Here is a 21,022-nt window from a genome sequence, read left to right as displayed (position 1 = left end):
GAAGTTGTCATTCACGCCAACTTTTCGCTGTTAAAGTACGAGACGTGGATATTGCGCGCCAAGTGGCAGCGATTGTGCAACATAAATACGGAATTGCACAAGATTTCTTGGGCAAAGCCGCTTCCGAGGAAAATCCCGCATCCGCGGGGGATATCGCTTGGTGGGCTGTGGCTGACAAAATCGGAATGTCAGCTCGTTAGGATAGATAAGAGCTGTATCTATCAGCGATATAAGTTTCAAAACGGGAAGGGTGTTTCCAACTTTGACTCGAGAGCCCGACTTAGGGTTGGCTGGGAGTGTTGGGTAGCCCAAGCCACGGGAAACCTTTCGCCGTGCTCTATCAACACGGCTCTTTATCCCCGCGGAGAGACAGAACTCCGGATCCACATGCCGTTCTCCTAATCTCTTCTTCTCGATAGGACCCGGACGCAGCGGTGACAGGGGGTTCACGGCCCCCGAACACAATTCGGGTTATCAGATGATCTAATCGCATCGATCTGATAGAAAATTCGCGGAATAAAAGTTTGGGTGGGGCGAGTCAGTTTGATGATTTTTGATTGATTAGATATCCCGGCGTCATACCGTGTCCTCTTTGGGGCTATATACTGTGCTTTCCGCATCTGGCTTGCAAAGTTAGGGTGCATGCCGAGCTCGGAGAGTGCTAGGTGACACGAAGAAGCCAGATACTCGACAACTCGACGCGCCTTGTTGCCCCCCGAGGCTGAAACACGTCCGCTGGAACCATTTGTTCCCTTGCTATCTGTCTGCCCCAGCCTCCAGGCTCGCGGCCTTGGCGCCGGCAGGCCGAGGCTTGGCTATGGAAAAGGGTGGCGAGCTCCCTCTTCCCAGAACCCGGTGTACAGTAGTATGAATTGCGCCCGCGCCCAAAGAGTGCTGTAAGCGGTACTGCACGGTCAATGAGAGTGCTGATAGTGTGCCCATCAGCTGTTGATGACATGATGTAAGATTGGATTGACCTGAGGTCTCACCCATTCCACAACTTTGGGCAGTCGCGAGGCAACGATAGCGAGAGTGATCGAGGTTAGGAAATTGCAGAGCACTATCCGGGTGACACATGCCGAGGAAAGACAATGCTCCCGAGCTGAACCACAAGGCTGGTTACGCGCATAAAAGCTATGGTGCCTTAGCATCTTGAATTCGACAGGGCGTGGGTATTCGATTGAGTTTGGTTTTTCACAAGCCCTAGACAGGAGCCCGACGACAATCCTCAAGGGGCTGTGGAAGGAAATGGCTGACCGGAGGAAGCCCGCTAACGGGTGCCGAAAGAGGACAGAAGAACTCGGATCCTTTCGCACTGTGTCTGATGCTCCACTTGGACCCAGAACGCTCTTGCGCCTAATCTTTACGCTCAACAATTGCCCAAGGCCATGGGTCTGCTGCGCAATGACAAGTGCTTTACTAGTTAAACATCACCAATCTCCCGTCCGGGCAGCCGTTCCTTTTTTTTGCCCCTTGTTCTTCATACGCGCGGTTTTCGTGACCTACTGGGCGCAATCCTGAAGCGAACAAGGCCTGGCCGGACTTTTCTCGTTATCACCAGATATTAACCCACAATCGTACTGAGATCAGGCCTTGATTTTCCTGGAATTTTTGGGTCATGCTGCCGGTCCTTTGACGTGCTGCCCACGCCGTTTCTTCATCACCACTCCGCTTCGCACCATCGTCACCTCAAGTCCTCGCCAACCCAAACCCAACAACCCCCCTGGGGAATTCGACACGATGGCCACGCAAATTGACCTTCTTCTCGCCGAACATTCGGCTGCGAGCATCCCCGAGGAACCTCGCCCGGGTCCATCGGCCGCTCCTTCGCTTACATATTCCGAATCGTCTGATGAGCACGAACTAGAAGAGCCGCAAAATCCCGAGCCACGTCGCCGACGTGCATCGACACGGCTGGTTGCCCAGAGCCCGGCTGATGTGCAGCGCATTACCGGCGAGACCACGACTCAATTGATTAGGCGGTGCTGCGGAGGTGGCTGCTGCCTCGGTCTCGGGCCCAAGAAGGAGGGCGTCGAGTTTGAGAGCATTGCGCTCCCCAACAACGACGCATACCGGTCCCTGCTGCTCAAAATTGATCAAGTGCCTACCACATTGAACGGCGTATGCGATTTACCCGAGCAAACGGCTTTCCTGCAGCCGCTCCGGCGGCCATCCAGCGTACCGTCCCCTACCGAACCGGGAGCCTCGCTGGATGCAGATGGCAACACATCCTCGCTAGCGGCCGACGTCGAAAAGACGTTGCATAGTCTCCGCCTTGAGGATCTCGACACACGGATACAGCCACCTTCGTTTGTTCAGCCGCATCCACCACACCATGTCTTCCCTGCACGCATTCACAACACGCGCGAGCTGACGCGACCGGGTGCCGAGAAGCGGACATTCCACTTTGATCTTGACGTCACGAACTATCCCGAGGGCGAGGATGTCGATTTCAAGGTTGGAGGTGCAATTGGTGTCTCGGCGCCCAACGAGGCGTCGATGGTCGAAGAGGTGCTCGACCTCCTGCTCGTACCTCGTTTTCTGCGTGACAAGCCTGTGCTGCTCCGGACGACCAAAGGTCGATGGCCCACCGTCTGGGGTGACGATCAGGCGCGCGAGCTTGTCACAACTCGCCGAGACCTGTTAACCTGGTGTTCTGATATCCAGTCGTACCCGCCAACAAAGCAGCTTCTCCGGGTCTTGGCCGAACACGCGACCGACGAGAATGAGCGCAAGGTGCTGTTGTATCTCTGCTCGGCAGAGGGTCAGGGTGTGTTTTGCGACTTCCGGACCGGCCCGCACGTGTCCTTGGCCCAGCTGCTGCATGCCTTCCCGAGCGCCAAGCCGCCGCTGGACCTTCTCCTATCGGTTCTGCAGCCCCTGATGCCCCGCTTCTACTCGTTGTCAAACGACCCCCACGAGTCGTTCCTGACACGTGATGGCAAGCGACACCGGTTGATCGAGATTGCAGTTACCGTGCACACGACGGCTGACTGGCGCTCGGGATCTCGGGGCGGCGTCGGCTCGGGCTTCTTCCAGCGGCAGGCGCTCAAGTTTCTCGAGGCTCAGGAGCGGGGCGAGAAGGACCCGGAATTCTACATTCCCATGTTTAAGGGCCTGATGGCCAATCCTCTTGCTAAGCAGTTTGTGTCGGACGGCCCTATGCTGCTGATCGGGGCCGGTGTCGGCATCGCCCCTTTCCGGGGTTTCGTGCAGCGCCGCCTCAAGACGGCCAACTGCGCCAACAAGGTCTGGGTGCTTCAGGGCATCCGTGACTCACTGGTTGACGAACTGTACAGCGGCGAGTGGGGCGTGCATGAAGACGAGGTGAAGAGGGTCGTCCAAAGCCGTCGTGGCGAGGGCCGGTACGTGCAAGAAGAGGTCAAAGCCCAGTCAGATCTGGTCTGGTACATCATCAACGCCGTCGACGGCCGTGTGTTTGTGTGCGGTAGCACCAAGGGTATGGGTGAGGGCGTTGAGAAGGCGCTCGTCGAAGTGGCCATGGAGAAGGGCAACCTTCAGCGCGACGAGGCCCAGCAGTTTTGGAACCTGAAAAAGGAGGCCGGGCAGTACATTGCTGAGACTTGGTAGTTAGGACCAGTCTTGAGGGGGGCAGCAACGCTTTTTTCTCTTGGGAATAATAAGCAGTCTACTGGCAAGACAAAAAGCTAGAACAAGGCGTTTGGGCGCATGCATTCCAGGCGAACATGGGCATATCTGATTCTATATCGTGGCTCGGGCCGGGTACTACAGGAGACAGGTCATGGGGCAGTCCTACAGACGGGTGGAAATTTACCTAAGATCGAGCTTTACATCGGTTCGCATCAGACACCAAGTTCATCCATTATCTGTATATTTTGGACATGTTTGTTCATGGGTTGAACTATCGCATGTGTATGTTTGTCGGGAGAACATGTAACTGGAAGTGATATTATCAGAAATGGACATGTCTTGATTGCTCATTCTACAAAGACGGGCTCGTTCGGCCGGTCTACGTGTAGTATTTGAGGTACAATTGTGAGAGAGGGAGACTAACTACGTGAAGCGTAGATCGGGCATGCTTGGCAGGGATAAAGTGACGTCAGAATCCCTTTTTTTTTTTTTTTTTTTTCTCGGCTGCATTTATAATCACAATCAAGAAGACCCGAGGCTTCAACACTCGCCCTCGTACGAGAAGCCACGCACAACTCCGGCGAGTCGCTGAGGGACCATTGCCGGAGGAAGCCAATGCCCTCGGCAGTACAAAAGAATGCCGAGCGCGGGCTGAAAGAGCGCGCTTTGACATGTGGGGAACTGAGCATGGGTCAGATGATCGCTTTCAGATCTTGTAAGCATCTTGTGATGTTACTAACACAACATAATGGGAGACCCATTCCCTTATGCAGACACTCGCCGCATGGCCATTGGACAATCGCATTATTCTTCGTTGACGCCGACAGTGAGCCTGCTTACATATACACTTACAAAACGCACTGTTTCCCAATCGGTCTCGCGCGCGGCCGGGCCAGGGTTACAGACGGAGTGGGTCATGGAATCGTGCTGGGCGATTCTACGACTCCGTCGCCGCTGTGTAATTACTGTCTACCGCGCGGAACCCCGTTTGGCTCGAAAGTTGAAATATGCCAAGGGAGCACTTGAAGTAAAAAAATCATGAATATATATATATATATATATATATATACCTGCCTTCCCGCCGCTTCCCAGTCTGGTTCCCTACCTACGCATCCAAAACAATACGGCGGATTCTCCCATATAACTACATGCAGAAACTATTCAGAAGCTCCCTGCGCGCATTCTCAACCGCAACTCAAACCGCCCCTGCCCGGTATCGTCTTTGCCCCTCAATTCCCAGAACGAGAAGAACAGTAACAACCATGGCCTCCACAGCCCCAGTGTCTGCCGACAACTTCCTCTCCATGATCAAGAACCGCCGCACCCACTACCCGCTCAACAAGGAGCTCACCATCACGCCAGCCCGGATCCAGGAGATCGTCAAGGAGGCTCTGCAGCACGTGCCCAGCAGCTTCAACTCGCAGAGTAACCGGGTCGTCGTCCTGTTCGGCGCTGAGCACGACAGGTTCTGGGACATCACGACCGAGACGCTCAAAGCCATCGTGCCTGCCGAGCAATGGGAGCACACGGGTAACCGGATGGCCATGTTCAAGGGTGGCGCTGGCACGGTGCTCTTCTTTGAGGACCAGACGGTTGTCGAGGGTATGCAGGCCAAGTTTGCGCCCTACGCTGATCGGTAGGTGTAGTTATTTATTTATTAACCACCCCCCCCCCCCCCTTTTTTTTTTTTTTTCTCTTTGAATGCCGAGTCGGGATAACCCCTGGGCCAAAGTTTTACTGACGTGCTACAAAACTATAGGTTCCCTGTCTGGTCGGCCCATAGCGCTGCTATGCTGCAATTTGCAGTCTGGACAGCGCTCGAGGCCGACGGTCTCGGCGCCAATCTCCAGCACTACAACCCCCTGGTTGACGCAAAGGTTGCCGAGCAGTGGAAGCTGCCTACCACCTGGAAGCTCAGCGCGCAGCTCGTCTTTGGCGGCAAGACGGCCGACGCTCCGGAGAAGACGTTCAATCCTATCGAGGAGAAGTTCAAGGTCTTTGGTGTGGAGGAGGCGAAATAAATGATGTTATAAGGCATGGCGCCTAGCATTGCAGGGAGTTTGAATCGGTTTGGGCTTGGTCTCAGCATTGCTTACATAGATTCCTCGTTACATCATACGGACTATCATGATAGTGAAAACAAGAAAATCATAGAACTCTTTTTCTTTTTTCTTTTTTCCCCCCCACAGCAGGACCTGTGTTTTTACTCGAAATGGTGAACATGGTGAACAAGTTAATTGTCTGTATCGGTGCATTTTAAACATTACCCGAGAAGTACACTTTTGGTACATGGTAGTACAGGCATAGGTGCACAACAGTAGATCACAGATCAACATGCCCCAGCGCTTGCCCAACCTTGACCCTCTGCCCCTTCTCCACGCTCCACGACCAGCCCCGAGTGTGTCGCCCGTTCCCGTCGTGCTCAGCAGCCGGCGCCTCGAAGACGAGCACAATCGTGCTCCCAAGCTGGAAGCCGCCCATCTCCTCGCCTCGCCTGAGTGCGTGGCCTCTCAGCACGGGACTTGCACGCTCGTACGTCGCCTCGGCGTAGCCTAGGTAGGGTTCCCCGCGTTGTGCCGCCTGGTCTGCTGCCCTGTCCGCCTCCGTGTCGGTCGTCAAACTGTTCGTCCTTAGTTCCCGATCGAAGTTGATCTTGATGGAGCCGACGTTCGTGGCGCCGACGGGGACGTAGCTGAAGAAGCCCCAGCGCCAACGGCCCAGGAGGACGACACGCTCGTTAAGCGTGAATAGGCCGGGTAGCGTGCGCTGCAGGTAAGGCGACACGCTGTACAGCTCGCCGGCAAAGTGGCGCCGCCGCTCGACGACCCAGTTGGTGGGCGAGTGGAACCGGTGGTAGTCACCGGGGGCGAGGTAGATGACGGCGTAGTAGAGCGCGTGGCGGCTTCCGGGTGTGAGGTAACCGTACCAGGGCTTCTCGCCGAGGGCGAGTTCGGCACGGACTTCGGAGACGGAGGTTTCATTGGGCGTGACGGACTCATCTTTCGGGTGGTTGGAGCTGTCGCTCTTGTTCTTCTTTCCGGCGCCCGACAGCAGGTCAGGGAGCGAGTACGAGATACCGTTGACGCGGGCGAATTCCTCGTCCCTTCGGACGAGCTCCTCGTCGCCTTCGAGTTCGAGCTCGCGGTGTTTGGCTAATTTGTCAAGAGAGATTTGGCTGCTAGAGGTGCTAGGGGCTGGACTGTTTTGGCCGAGAAGCGCGTCGATGGTGTACGTCATGCCCTTGACTTGTTCGATGTCGCCGCCTTCGATCTGCCCGAACTGTAGGATTCGTCCATCGGATGGGGACAGGAGAGCATTGGGATTAGGGTCCAAAGGACGTGCGCCCGGCTTCAGGGTGCGGTAGAAGAAGGCTGCCAGATTTGGGAAGTTGCGGAGGTCAGGCTCCTCAACCTCGTCCAGGTTGACACCGAACAAGAACGAATACAGGCGGAAGCCAGGGCTTCGGAGGTAGTACGGGATGGTCAGCTCGTTGAACTTGCCCCATAACCGCGACATGGCCTTCAATGGCAGTGTCGACATGATTTGCACCTGCCTGGGTATCTGTCAGCTCCAGTTTTCGAACATCGAGGAGAGTTAACCCCGTACCAGGGACCATCAGGTCGGACCCGCGGTCTCTTCTTCGGTCGCTTTTCCAGCTCGCCATCCTCCGCTTGCTTTTCCTGCTCGCGGGTATAGACCTTGTAGAATTGCACCAGACCCAGAAACCCAACGCCGAGACCGACGGGGATCGGATACCAGCGGATCTTGGAGTCCTGCACCTTGGAGGAGGCCCTGGGCCTATGCGACTGCTCGGAGAAGAATCGACGGCCGAGGACGCGCTGCGCCGGTTGCGCTCGCCGAGAGGACTTGTAGAGACGTCGGCAGCCGCAGGTCGTCGAGCGCCGCCCGATTATCGAACGAGCTAACCCGACTGAGGTCGAAACAGGTCCAATCTGAAAGGAGGCCATTTTTTCTTCGCTTTAACCACTCTGCCTGCAAACGATCGGGGGAGAATTGGCATGTGTTTTTGTGACGAACCTGCATCATTAGCCCGTCTGCAGAATGCAGAGGCTCTAGCAGGCGTTGATAAACGCCGTAGATAAACGAGCGGAATTGGACGCGGGGAACAAGAGCTGCACAGGTTTGCTCAAACCGTGACCTTCATGACGCAGGCTTGCATATCCAAACGGGAGAGAGACAGCCAGTGATGGTTCGGCGATGCCCGCCAGGGCCCAGGCTCCTGGGACTGGGGACCTTCTGTAGCAGCAGTGTTGTGGATACTTATCGACCGTTAATTTTGTGCGTCCACACAGAAAATGGCTGATATAGCGGTTATACATGAGGCGCTCCCAGCTTTTTTCGTACAGCATTGGAATTCTCCCCTCAGCATAAGTCCCTGTACACGGCACTACTTCGCGTGTGATCCCTCGCGAATAATGCCAGCGTGGAAGTTGCGAGCTGATCAAAGAACTGGCTTGAAGCGACATGCTGATAATTATAAACGACGTCGACCCAGTTGAAGCGAACGTTCCGCCAAACCTTTTCGGCACTCTAATTCAATCCATCCGTGTTTTTCGCAAGGGAGCTCCGCGTCTGCGAATGAGTCAAGCTGTTGCCTAGCATGCCTTCTTAACCACGATCCATGGATTGATGAGGACGATCCCACAGCGTCTGCACCGCCGACAACAAACAACACCATTGCCTCGACCCGATCGAATTCAATCTTTTCATCGTTCCCTCCGAATCGGACCCCCGGTGCACGTATTTCTGCATCCGCGAGAGACCCCGAAAGCTGAGTACAATGTCGGAAGAGCCCCCCACACCCTCGCAGCCAGCTTCGCAGGAGGATGCTCCCTTGGTGGTCAACCTCCAGATAGTGTCGCCGTCGGTTGGTATTGGGAGCTTGAGGTTCTCCGACATCCCGGCTACCACGACGGTGCGGCAGCTCAAGGCAAAGATTCGGGACGCGTTAGCATCGCGACCGGCAGATGATAACCAGAGGTTGATACACCGGGGTCGGCTCCTCGCACGCGACACCGACACGCTGCAAGATGTGCTTGGTGAAGAGGCGGTAGGTTTCCCGTGGTTCCGAGTATTGAACATGTCGGCGATGGATGGGGTATTGACTGATCGTATGATAGATACGGACCAGCGACCAACAGACGATACATCTCGTCGTAAGAGATGCCGGCGACCACTCCACCCCCGCTTCTTCCACCGCTCATGCAAACCCGACGGCGAGCCAGAGTTCGGCGCCGGGCAATGCCCTGCCGCGGCCAGATTCTCATGCCCATCATCATCTCCACCAACCGCATGTGTTCCGGAATGCGCAACCTGGCGCTTCCAATGCCGCTCTGCCTCGACCAGGCTCTACGCCGATTGGAATGTCACAGGCCATCCCACATCTCGCGCAACACCACCAACAACACCAGGATATACTTCAGCGGATGAATCAGCTCCAGCAACGCGAAGCGCAATTCCAGCAGCTGCTGGCTCGACAACAGGCTGCTCGGGAAGTTGTCCTAAACCCCGCTCAGGAGCAGCTGGCAGATGCTGGTGGGAGGAACACCCCACCCAGACAACCGCCGCAAACCGTCATCCACGAAGGTACAGGGCCGGATGGCCAGCAGTACAGTTTTAGGATCACAGTGAACGAGGTTGTTACCCGGTCCACCGCTGTTCCTCGTCCCCCGCCGGCGGCCGGGCCGGCCTCAGATCCCGTCGGCCACAGGCCATTCTCAGCAGCAGATGTCCGCAATATTATGCACGGAGCTGATGCTACTCGTGCTTCTCAAACCATTGCGAACGCCATGCAACGCAATGCATCAGGCGTGCCACCGGGAAACATGGCAGCGGACCTCGGCAATCTACACTTCAACGCTCCCATACAGCCCATTCCGCCCGGCGTCACCACGCCCATTTTTCCGGGCCTGTCGAGGAATGCTAGCCGAACTGCTACCCCCGATCCTTTAGTTAGGCCAGCCAGCCAAGCAAGCGGTACTCTCCCCAGCGTTACACACCCGCAGTCCCAGTCACACACACAGCCATCCCAAGGCCAACCGGATGTTTACATTCTCTATTCACCAACTGGTCCTCGGGCCCTTCTAATCAACAGCGCCTCAGAGATTTACACCACTCCCGCAGCGCGCCCGCTACCCTGGGTGCCCAATCATTACAGACCACTGTTTCCGTATGCGCCGCCAGTTCAAATCCACGTCTCTCAACCAGGGCCAGGGCGGGTGGCGATTCATGCCCCGGGCCAGGGGCAAGCACAGACAGAAGCCCGGCAACAGCCCCCACCCGTATCCCAGCAACAACCCCTACCTCAGGCGCACAACGATCAGCCACCGGCCGTTCGCCAACAACCAGCAGCAGCTCCAGCGGGACCGGTGCCCGAGCCCCGGCTGAACCATCCCGGCAACCCGGGAGCCGCCGCTCTCGGAGCAGCAGTGTGGCCGCACATCTGGTTGTTGATCCGCCTTGTCGCCTTCGCCTGGTGGTTCTCATACAGCAACCCGTCGTGGGAGCGATGGCTCTCGTTGGCGCTAGCCTTCCTCGTCGTATTTGCCATCAACACGGGCCTATTTACTGGCATGGTCAACGATGCCTTCCATCCTGTCAGGGAACAGTTGGAGGGGATGATTCCCTTTGCTGACCCGGATCGTCAACAGCAGCAACAACGACAGCAGCAGCAGGAACAACAACACCAGAACCGGCAAGAAGGCCGTAACCAGAACGGTGGGGATGGGGTGGAGCCGGACCCTGCTCAAGTAGCCGCTAGACTGGTCGCACAGAGAAGAACCGCGAATGGAAATTGGTTAGCAGACCAATTGAGGAGGATTGAGAGAGCCGGGATTCTATTTCTAGCGAGCTTTGCTCCCGGGGTGGCCGAGAGGCATATACAACAGCTCGAGGCACGGGAGAGAGCGGAACGGCGGGCTGCCGATGAGGCCCGGACCGCTGCTGAACAAGCTGCTCGAGAGGCCTCTGAGAGCCAAGAAGACCGGGAGGGACATCAAGATGGTGGTGAGGCTGCCACGGAGCGTAGTGGGGTTGTGGAGCAGCAGCAGCAGCCTCAGGATACGCAACCTCAGGCTCCGCTAGTTGAGGCATAGACTCGCATATCGGAGCGGACGTTGCATTAAACGCCTAAGGCGTAGTTCTTACGTTCAGATTTTGCCCCAGAAGCCGTTCAGTTAGCGGCAAGTGCAGGTGGGGCGTTACGGGTCTCACACCCACCTGCCTGCCATACGGATCTCGATCGCTTCAAGCGATAAAAATATCAGAAGACCAATGCATAAAAACGATTTAAGCGGGAAATTCCCTATTCCATCTCCACAACAGGCATCGTCCCAAGGGCTTCTCTGGTTAATGTCCCGTGAAGATGAGCGAACTACACAGAAAACCTTGGTTTGTTTCCTTCTACAGATCTACATCCGTGGTCGGTTTTGATGATGTCTGGGAAGCTAATTGGCCATCTGCTGCGGACCGGGAGTGATAGAGAGAAGAGATGGAGAGGGAAGAAGGAAAAAGAAAACCAAGACACGCAGTGCGATATCATTGTACGTGTACATCCAGGTAAAACCAGCTGAAGTCTTGTCGAGGGGTGGGAGAGGTATGGATGTAGATTCCGGAAGAGACCCTCTGACGAATCAACAAACCCCTGCAAAACGGCCGAATCCTGCCTCGGGGCACGTCCCTTGCGGCTACTACCGACAGCCGACGCGGGGCCGATCGATGCCAATGCAGAGCGCCATGCCGAGGCAACTAGGAATCCCCGCATGGGCCAAGGCCGTCCCGGTACCAGGGGGCCGGAACCCCGAGAGCTAGAAACAGCCGGCAACAATACGACCCCCTTTTTTGCCTCTACATATATATCTTGACTCCCTAACCGCCCTGACTCTAGACAACGTGCTCTTGGATTTTGGTCTGTTACGACTTGTCAATACCAACTGCTCACTGCAGAGTTACATCGACGCTTTTCTACCATGGCCGAAGCACAGCTCCACGACTTCCCCTCGCTCTTCTCCGTTGAGAGCAAAGTCGCCGTCGTAACAGGCGGTTCCCGCGGCCTCGGCTTGAGCGCCGCCTCTGCGTAGGCCATCTCCTCTCTTCTCCCATTAATATTCACAACAAAATGTTAATCCGGGTGGATATCTGTAGCCTCCTCCAGGCGGGCGCGTCGAAAGTCTTCATCTCGTCCCGCAAAGCATCGGCCTGCAACGCCGCCTGCGCGGCGCTCAACGCGCTGCCCAACCTCCGCCCGGGTGCCGCTGCCATTCCCGTGCCGGCGGACAGCGCCACCCTCGAAGGCATCAAGCACCTCCTGCAGCAGGTCTCGGCGCAGACGGAGCACGTCGACGTGCTGCTCGCCAACGCGGGCGCCACGTGGGGCGAGAAGTTCGACTCGCACCCGGACGCGGCCTTTGCCAAGGTCATGGACCTCAACGTGCGCGGCGTGTTCAACCTGGTCCGGGAGTTCGCGCCGCTGCTGGGCAGGCGCGCGAGCGCCGACGACCCGAGCCGCGTCATCATCACGGCCAGCACGTCCGGGCTGGGGGTCGGGTCGCTGGGCCGGCAGGGCACGTACGGGTACAGCGCGAGCAAGGCGGCGGTTATCCACCTGGGGAGGAACCTGGCCGTGGAGCTGGGCCCGAGGGGGATCACGGTCAACAGTATCTGCCCCGGGTTCTTCCCGAGCAAGATGAGTAATGGGCTGTTGGAGATGGCCGGCGGGGTGGACCTGATAGCCAAGGCGAACCCGATGAGAAGGCTGGGACGGCCCGAGGATATCGCAGGCGTGGTCGTCTATCTGGCGAGTAGGGCGGGTTCGCATGTCAACGGCGCGGCGATCGAGATCGATGGCGGGGCGTTGTGGTCGCGGGGGCAATTGAATGTGTCGGCAGGCCAACCTGATGCGAAACTATAATGGGTGACCCTGTTGCTGTGTCATCACATACCACCGTTTCTGTAGGTATCTATCTTGTCTACAATACACTAGGAAACCGCTGATTTACGCTGCATCTGCGGTTGCCGGCTTCCGCGCCACCCATGCACTCGCCTTGTACACCGTCTGCAGCATCGACTCCGTGTCCAGAATGTACGGCGCGTCGATCCCCGTCTCGCGGGAGACGATCTCAAACCCGGTCTGGCGCACCAGCTCCATCACCTCGTCGTCTGTCAGCTCGAAGTTGCCAGGGTCCGCTATACCCGATGTGTCGGTGCCGCGGTGGCCATCGCCGTCCTCGGTGTCATCTCTCTCGTACACGCGGTTCTCGAAATGCCACAGCAGCGGACCAATGTTGACCAAGATGCCGCCCGGCCTCAGACAGTGGAAGATGGTGTCCAGATACCGGATGAGATTCGGTGCCGTGTCGAGGAAGAAGACGCTCGCGACCACATCGTAGGCTGAAGCCCGGTCTTCCTGGCTGTAGAGGCACAAAAAGTCGGCGGCGCTCATGCTCATCTTGCCGACCGGCCTGGTTTGCTCGACCCGGGTGAGTTCGGTGGCGCAGTGAATGTCCGGGACGGCATAGCCGCGCAAATGGTTGGCCCGAGTCTTGTGGTTCGAGAAGGTGTGGATCCAGGGGTAGATGGTGTGCTTCCCGGCGCGCTCGCAGCAGTTGAGAATGTATGACGACGCAAGCAGTTGGTGGTATGAGATCTCGTTACCTTCGACCTCGTAGCCGCTCAGGCACAGCTCGAAGACGAGGCGTCCGAGGCCGGCGCCCGGCACAAGGATTTTAAGCGGCGGATCTGCCGGCCCTCGGGCCCCCTGCTCGGCGGCTATGGCGCGCATGACGGGGCCGAAGCACGTCTCGCGCTCACTTGCGCCCTCGGCGGACCAGTCTCGGTAGAATTGGCGGAGGGTGCTGCGGGCCTTGTCAATGTCGTTGGGCTTGGCTGACTCGTTCCATTGCGGAGGCATTCGAGGCTCCCCGGTCTCGGACTGGGCGCCGACGTGGAACATCTGGAGGCCAGTCTTGACAATAATGTGTGCAAGATCGGCATTGGACCCGATAGCATCGTCTATCTTGTCCAGCGTGTCCAGATAGTTGAACGGGGGAGCGGCAAGTCTCTGCCAGTGAGCTTGCGGGAGCGCATAGAAGGCCTGCCTGCGCAGGTGCGTGCACTGGAAGTGAGCGACCTTGGCATATTGCCTGCCGCGGAGTTAGCATCGAGAAGGCCACGATGTGAAACGTAATCCAGGAGGCCGGAATACGATGGAGGTCTAGTCTAATGCCTTATCGTCGTGAAGTGGCTTGCCAGATCAAGAAAAACCCGAGAGGTGAGAGGGAGGAGCGTTTGCCACAAGAAGCGTGATAACAACGGGAGATAAAAAGGATACCCTCGGGTGAGGCAAGATGCAGCGTCGACGAGTGCAACAAACAGATAGTCCAGGGACTACTCACTGGTAGGAATCGAGAGTGCGATAGATGACCTGTAGCTCTTCGGGGTCGTCGATATCGTTCTCGACACCGGTCCATCCCGCCTCTTCGGCCATTTCAGGATTCATTTCGGTGGATGATTATGGGGAAGACCACACAGGCGGCCGAAGAGGCTGTGTAATCGTGTCAAGTGAGCGGAGCCGGAAGCCGTCGGATGGCTGCATCGGCTGCTTTGGGTTATCGGCGGACGGAATGTCGGGGAGCACCCGCTCTTGTGTCTCCGGTGCTGACCATAGCACCGGCCCCGCCGACTGCGAAGCCCACCAGACATTTTGAACCTTAAGGACGCCCCGGGGTAGCCGTTTTCGACCCGTTTTGGGGTTCGGCAACCCGGAAACTAAAAGTTATCTCGCAACCACGGAAACTGCACGAAATTGGCAGAGTTGCACTACTTTTGCGCAGAACCATTTGCTCCTCTCTTTTTGACAGATATATAACCCTAACCCTCTAACTCCGCATCCAATCATCCGGTCAACCCTCCATCGCCGAGACTTGGAAGTGGTTAGCTGCCGAGCGACTCTTCAACTACATCTCAGATCCGGAAGAATCATGGAGACCCCTATTCAGCTGTCTGTCCCGCTACCGCGGTCGCTAGACTCGCGAATCTACATCCATTTAACTGTCAAGTCCAAGGTCATTCTTCTCTTTCTCACCACTGCATCCATGGAAGAAGCATCGACACCCACCCCGTTAGGCTCATTTGTCTACGCTCTACCTGATGTCTGCCCACCCTTTCTCCGATTACACTTTTTGCCACGACAACCGCGAACTAACTTGGCTCAGAAATACAACCCAAGCCAACCTCTATCAACACCGCTCTGCACTGTGGAGCCGACGCTGGAGTCCACAACTCGACTAGCCAAGTTGCTGGCAAGAAAGACACAGCTTCCGACTTACGTGGGCAACTCGATAAGCTTTGCAAGCACCGGTCTCGGGGGCACTGTTGAGGAGGAGATGGAGACATTCAAGAAGGTCGTCGAGGTCGTATTGTCCAAGCTGCAGCCCGTCATTGAATCCGCCGAAACTCCCTCCGACGGCATCCGCGGGTGAGGAGCGCTCTTATCGATCCGTCTTGGAATGCAACCTAGAAGCACACCGTGTCGTGTTGACCAGTGTGAAGACGGCCATTTATACGAGTCATGCGGCCACCCAATCGGCCGCAGTCACCGAGACACGCCGCCTTGGAGCGTAGAAGGACAGGTGATTTCTGCAGAGTCTACTGCCCGCATTCAAGTAACCTAGGCACAATGTTAGGACGGAGGAATATCCCGTGCACCCAAGCATGGGTGGCAGATGAGAACATCTCGTGGGGCTCTCAGACACTGGCATACGGCCAATAACAAGAATTTCGTCAAAAGAGCAGCCTGAGAGACGCAGTTGTTACTAAGATCAAGCAGTGCTTCCAACCACAGGCTTTCAGAGGCGGCCAATCACTTGCCTTCATTGATGGCGTATTTAGGGATAAACTAACAATCTCAACGTGCCACAATCAGCCTCTCGTAGTATCGCTATTCAAGGCCGACCAACCTCTTGCAATGACAGTGAGGGCTGCTGGAAGTCATGGCCGCTGAGAAAGGAACTGTTGGCGGTTGCCCAACGCAGCCCCACCGTCCGCCCCACGCCGCCAGAGAGGAGCTCCAGCGCCTTCTTCACGGCTGATACGGCGCAGAACTCGAGGTTGGGAAAGCCAACATTTGCGGATGGTTTTTGAAACACCCCGCATCAACCAGTCAAACTTTGACCAGAGCTTACTGAAATAAAGGCCAACAATAACAACGGTTTCAAAGGCTGACAAGGGTCCCGAAGGCCTGCGGCACTGCTGGGTGGTGGCAAGCGCCTCGTTTCGTGCTTAGCCTCTGATTGGAATCTCTTTTTGTGCAACAAGCCACGGGACCTGAATTTGAAAACCCAAGGGCTAACAGCTTCTGGCTTCACCCCACTTTGCGAAGCGGCAGCATGCCATCGGCACCACCAACCTTCAACAGTAAAAACCGAACCCCAAAAGAAGCACAAAAAATCTGGCGTCGTGGTGGCTACGTATCCATGCCCAACGCGAATTGACCGTCGCATTCGCCGCCATTCGGTCCCTAGTTCGATTCCTGGGACGTTTCCAACATCCAAGAACAGCGCTGGCCGCCACTCCAAGCGCCCGCACCAGAAGCCCCGCCCCGCGATAGTCGACGTCGGTTTGCCGCCATGGACTGGCAACCCAACCAAGAGTCCTTGAAGACGCTCGCGAGCTGTCTCAAGGACTCGCTGAGCGGTTTCGATAAGGCCGCGCAAAAACAGGCCGAGATTGTGAGTTTACGAATGGAAAATCCTTTTGCGGTCCGAAGTAAGCGTTGGCGACGATGGGGGAGCTGACTCTGAGGTGCTCCGCGTAGATGCTGTCCCAAGCAAAAGCAAACCCGGACATCAACAACTACTTGGCCTATATTTTCTCGAGCGCAGAGCCCGCCCAGGGCCTAGCGCTGTCTGCCAATGACTGGCACCTGGTCCGCTCGGCAGCGGCCATCATGCTCAAGAACAACGTCAAATCAAACTACAAGCAGATTCCCGAGTCCAGCCTCACGCTGATCAAGCTCGCCATTCCCCTGGGTATCCAGGACAAGAACTCGCAGATCCGCAATTATGCAGGCAACATTGCGACCGAGATGATCCGTCGGGGAGGCCTTTACAGCTGGCCAGAGCTCTTGCAGGAGCTGTTGAAGCTGCTCAGCAATCAATCGGGCCAGGTATCGAATGAGGCCCAAGAGGGCGCCATGGCCGCCATGGCCAAGATTTGCGAGGACAACACTAAGCTGCTCGAACGAGAACACAATGGCCAGCGGCCCCTGAACTTCCTCCTGCCCGAGTTCATCCGCGCGACCAAGAGCCCTCTGCCCAAGGTCCGCGCCCAGGCACTGACGGCCATCAACGTCTTCACTCCCCGAAAATCCCAGGCCATGCTCAACTCGATCGACGATCTCCTCCAGCATCTCTTCTATCTCTCGGAGGACTCGATGGCCGATGTGCGGCGTCAGGTCTGCCGCGCGTTTGTTCGTCTCGTCGATACCCGGCCGGACAAGCTCCTGCCCCATCTCGGCGGGCTGGTCGACTACATCATCACGCAACAAAAAAGCGACGACGAGGACCTCGCCTGCGAGGCGGCCGAGTTCTGGCTCTCGGTCGGCGAACACGACAACCTGTGGCAGAACCTCGAGCCGTACATTCAAAAGATCATACCCGTCTTACTGGACTGCATGGTGTACAGCCCAGAGGACATCGCTACACTAGGTGGGGCATCGGACGATGAAGATGAAGAGGACAGGGAAGAGGACATCAAACCGGGATTTGCCAAGAAGAACCTAAAGCGCGGCGCCAACGGCGAAGGATCTGGGGACGGCAACCAGAACGGCAACGTGTTTGAAAAGCTGGCAAGCATGGACGACGACTTCGAGGAGGGCGAGATTGATGACTTGGATGAAGAGGGCGATGAGAACCCAGACGAGAAGTGGACGCTCCGCAAATGTTCGGCAGCGGCGCTCGACGTATTCGCCACCGACTTTGGCGGCGCCGTCTTCACTTCCATCCTGCCCTACCTGCAGACCAACCTGAAACATACAGAGTGGCCGTACAGGGAGGCAGCCGTTCTTGCGCTCGGCGCCGTCGCCGAGGGCTGCATGGATGTCGTGATTCCCCACCTCCCAGAACTGATACCCTATCTCATCAGTCTGCTCGAGGACCCTGAGCCTGTCGTCCGGACAATAACATGCTGGACGCTGGGCCGCTACTCGGCCTGGGCGGCCAACTTGCGAGACCCCGCTCAAAGGCAAACCTACTTCATGCCCCTCATGGATGGCATCCTGAGGAAAATGCTCGACAAGAATAAGAAAGTGCAGGAGGCCGGTGCTTCGGCCATGGCCAACCTGGAGGAAAAAGCGGGGAAGCAGCTCGAGCCGTTCTGCGGGCCCATCATCCAACAGTATGTCTTGTGCTTTAGCAAGTACAAGGACAAGAACAGGTGGATTCTCTATGATTGTGTGCAGACACTGGCTGAGCACGTTGGGCCCGTGCTGGCGCGGCCTGAACTCTGCAACCAGCTGATGCCCGCCCTTATTGACCGGTGGCAGAAGGTGCCGGATCAGTCCAGGGAAATGTTCCCGCTCCTGGAATGCCTTTCTTACGTTGCCGTCGCTCTTGGCGACGCTTTCACCCCCTATGCCGAAGCCATCTTTGGGCGCTGCGTCAACATTATTCATCAGAACCTGGAGCAGTCGATGGCCGCCACCAACAACCCCGATTTTGACCAGCCCGACAAGGACTTTCTGGTGACCAGCCTCGACCTCCTGAGCGCCATCATCCAGGCCCTTGACAACGCCAAGGCGGCCAAGCTGGTTGATAATAGCCAGCCGGCCTTCTTCGAGCTCTTGAGCTTCTGCATGGAAGACCCCGCGGATGAGGTGCAGCAATCGGCGTACGCCCTCCTCGGCGACTGCGCCAAGTTTGTGTTTGGACAACTGAAACCCTTCCTTCCTTCGATCCTGCCCATTCTTCTCAAGCGGTTGGACCTAGAGAATATTCTGGACGAGGAGGTTGAAGGCAGCTTCAGCGTCGTTAACAACGCCTGCTGGAGCGCCGGCGAGATCGCCATGCAGTACAAAAAGGATATGGCACCTTTTGTACCCGAACTGCTTCAGCGCTGCGTCGAGATCATCTCCAACCCTGTCGTGCCGGTTGGCGTCAACGAGAATGCCGCAATTGCGCTGGGCCGACTAGGCCTCGACAACTATGAGCTACTTGCCCCTCATCTGCCCAAGTTCTCCCAAGAGTTCCTCAAGTCCATGGATGAAGTCGACCCGTCCGAGGAGAAGGCAACGGCTTTTAAGGGATTCAGCATGGTTGTGGCGCAGAACCCGCAGTCGATAGAAAAGGACCTACTGCATTACTTCACGGCAATCGCAAGATACCGTGATCTGAAACTGAGCAACCCCGTCAAGCGTGAGTTACACGACGTTCTCCAGAATGTGAGTCGTATTCTTCCCAGCCCCTTTGTTAGCAAAACATCAGCATGCTAAAATAACTTTTCTTCTCCAGGTCTTGAACGTCTACCGGCAGCTGATTCCCCAATTCGACAACTTTGTCGCCCAGCTGCAGCCGCAGGATCAGCAGGCGCTTAAATCGACTTACATGATATAACAAGCAGTGTTGATTCCTTTCATTCTTTTCCTTGGTGCATTGACCAACGGGGGAACCGATTTCAGAAGGAATTGGCTCACACAGACCCTCTCACACATATTCAATCTGTTAGAGGGCCGTTTACGTTTACGTTATCTTGCAACCCAGTTGCCCGTCACAACGTCATTCATCACATATCAAGTAGATAGCAGTCGGTTGTTTGGAATCAGGAATCTATACCCTGTGACTCCTTGGGCAGTTCACGTCGTAGACATGGGACATCGTTCGGTTGAGAGTCTGAAGGCCAGAGAGGTCAATTGGTTTGGTTTGTTCTTCTCGCCATGATTTCTTTCTTATCATCCCTTTTTTCTCTTTTTTTTCCTTTTTTATTGCGGGTGGGAGGGTGGGACGGTTGGTTTCGCGGACGTGCTCGACTCTCTCTTGCCTGAGGGTCAAAACCGAATGGTGAGCGCTGGGGCGAGGGACGCGTCAGTACGAAGTGGTACGGATAGCATGGTGCGTTGCCGATGACACAGCGAGAGGAACAGGAGGAATAACAGGATCTCCTTTTCGTCTGAGGATGTGAATGGCGCCCGAGTGGGCGGACGGTTGGGTAAAGTGCTTTCATGGATGGACGGAGGTGATAAATGGGAAGAGCGCTAGACGGAGCTCTTGGAACTGCGGAGGGGTGGGAATGGAGGTGGGATGGAGATAGGGATTGGGACAGGCAGTACTGATAATCATTGCCTTGGTGGGCAGGCTGTGTGGGGTATTCGGCATAGGGCCAATTCTGGAGGAGCCAGGAGAGCTAAGGGGTAGTAAACAATTCGGGAAAAAGGGGCGGACTTGGTGTCGTGGCATTGGTGATGCGATATGGGAATGGGGCGGTAGTTTCCCTGCTGGAAGTCTTGCAAAGGCTTGTGGGATGGACGGGATGCGATACTCGAGGCCAAAGGTGGACCGAGATGGACAGATCGTGATGGGTATGGTAGCTTGGTAGTACATACGACGACGGGAAGAGACTAGATAGGTACATAGATAGCTGGCAGGCTCCAAGCCATTACCCAGCAGTTAGATAGTAATTCGGGTAGCTAGGTAGCTGCGAGCTTCCATCAATATGATGAGGGCGTCGTTTCAGACCGTGGACTCCTTGCTTTTTTTGCTCGGTAGCCTGTACGCGTGGTTGCCCGGGATCCGGCAACTGCCACATCGGATGCCGCGAGACAGAAAGCAACCACACCTAATTCAATCTGAATAAGGCGCCAGGTCGGCGGTTATTTACTCGTTTTGGGATATAGGACGCAGTAACGTAGCGTAGGAACGGGAATGAAGGGAGATCTGCCGGCTCAGTAAGCGAGCGTGACGCGCGCCGCGCCGCTTCAAATGGGGAAGTGTTGCCTCTCGGGGTGATGAGCTGCGCCCCGTTCCACCACCGGCAGCTCTGATTAAAGGGGCCAAAGAACTGCGCGCGCCACGATCCCTTATCTAGAATGGGTATCGAAGGGTGATTGCGATGGGGGGAACCACGTATCTGAAGCAACCAGCCACGGCGGAAGAGGAGGGTAACTTTTAAAGGGCGTAGTCGAGTGCCCAATTTTTTTACACCGAGATTCTTGGTTTCACTGACAATTGGGGTGTCAATGACGGACGGGTATACGTACGTCTTGGGTTGTTATGGTGGCTGAGCATCGGCAAGACGCAAACCAGGTCACGTCTTTGGAGGACCCTCGCTAGGGGCTACGCATCTTCCCCCGATCAACGGAGATCTACCCGTGCTGTGAACATCGTTTTTGTGCGCAGTTGGT

At 56.3% G+C, this 21,022-nt stretch overlaps 8 protein-coding genes across 8 annotated transcripts; 6 read left to right on the top strand and 2 right to left on the bottom strand.

Annotated features, from left to right (window-relative positions):
- Positions 1-1,740: 1,740 nt before the first annotated feature.
- MFIFM68171_05081 (uncharacterized protein) lies at positions 1,741-3,591 on the top strand (the record flags this gene model as incomplete). The annotated part of the gene is made up of 1 exon (XM_071060501.1): positions 1,741-3,591. One exon carries the CDS (start codon positions 1,741-1,743, stop codon positions 3,589-3,591), a length of 1,851 nt encoding a protein of 616 aa, XP_070916602.1.
- Positions 3,592-4,874: 1,283 nt separating this feature from the next.
- On the top strand, positions 4,875-5,633 carry FRM2 (type II nitroreductase; the record flags this gene model as incomplete). Its single annotated transcript, XM_071060500.1, has 2 exons — positions 4,875-5,248; positions 5,372-5,633. The coding sequence occupies 2 exons, from the start codon at positions 4,875-4,877 to the stop codon at positions 5,631-5,633; spliced, it is 636 nt and encodes a 211-aa protein (XP_070916601.1).
- Positions 5,634-5,934: 301 nt separating this feature from the next.
- Positions 5,935-7,580, bottom strand: PSD1 (phosphatidylserine decarboxylase 1; the record flags this gene model as incomplete). The annotated part of the gene is made up of 2 exons (XM_071060499.1): positions 5,935-7,165; positions 7,219-7,580. The coding sequence occupies 2 exons, from the start codon at positions 7,578-7,580 to the stop codon at positions 5,935-5,937; spliced, it is 1,593 nt and encodes a 530-aa protein (XP_070916600.1).
- An 833-nt stretch (positions 7,581-8,413) lies between these two features.
- Positions 8,414-10,727, top strand: MFIFM68171_05078 (uncharacterized protein; the record flags this gene model as incomplete). Its single annotated transcript, XM_071060498.1, has 2 exons — positions 8,414-8,683; positions 8,754-10,727. 2 exons carry the CDS (start codon positions 8,414-8,416, stop codon positions 10,725-10,727), a joined length of 2,244 nt encoding a protein of 747 aa, XP_070916599.1.
- An 873-nt stretch (positions 10,728-11,600) lies between these two features.
- On the top strand, positions 11,601-12,541 carry MFIFM68171_05077 (uncharacterized protein; the record flags this gene model as incomplete). Its single annotated transcript, XM_071060497.1, has 2 exons — positions 11,601-11,707; positions 11,776-12,541. 2 exons carry the CDS (start codon positions 11,601-11,603, stop codon positions 12,539-12,541), a joined length of 873 nt encoding a protein of 290 aa, XP_070916598.1.
- An 84-nt stretch (positions 12,542-12,625) lies between these two features.
- Positions 12,626-14,128, bottom strand: MFIFM68171_05076 (uncharacterized protein; the record flags this gene model as incomplete). The annotated part of the gene is made up of 2 exons (XM_071060496.1): positions 12,626-13,772; positions 14,025-14,128. 2 exons carry the CDS (start codon positions 14,126-14,128, stop codon positions 12,626-12,628), a joined length of 1,251 nt encoding a protein of 416 aa, XP_070916597.1.
- Positions 14,129-14,609: 481 nt separating this feature from the next.
- MFIFM68171_05075 (uncharacterized protein) lies at positions 14,610-15,110 on the top strand (the record flags this gene model as incomplete). Its single annotated transcript, XM_071060495.1, has 2 exons — positions 14,610-14,780; positions 14,844-15,110. 2 exons carry the CDS (start codon positions 14,610-14,612, stop codon positions 15,108-15,110), a joined length of 438 nt encoding a protein of 145 aa, XP_070916596.1.
- Positions 15,111-16,256: 1,146 nt separating this feature from the next.
- On the top strand, positions 16,257-19,238 carry MFIFM68171_05074 (uncharacterized protein; the record flags this gene model as incomplete). Its single annotated transcript, XM_071060494.1, has 3 exons — positions 16,257-16,358; positions 16,445-19,066; positions 19,137-19,238. 3 exons carry the CDS (start codon positions 16,257-16,259, stop codon positions 19,236-19,238), a joined length of 2,826 nt encoding a protein of 941 aa, XP_070916595.1.
- Between the last annotated feature and the right edge of the window lie 1,784 nt (positions 19,239-21,022).

This window comes from Madurella fahalii, assembly GCF_045866475.1.
Source record: "Madurella fahalii IFM 68171 DNA, scaffold_2, whole genome shotgun sequence".
In the NCBI taxonomy this organism is placed as follows: Eukaryota; Fungi; Ascomycota; class Sordariomycetes; order Sordariales; genus Madurella; species Madurella fahalii.
This window is presented reverse-complemented; position numbering and strand designations above follow the sequence as displayed.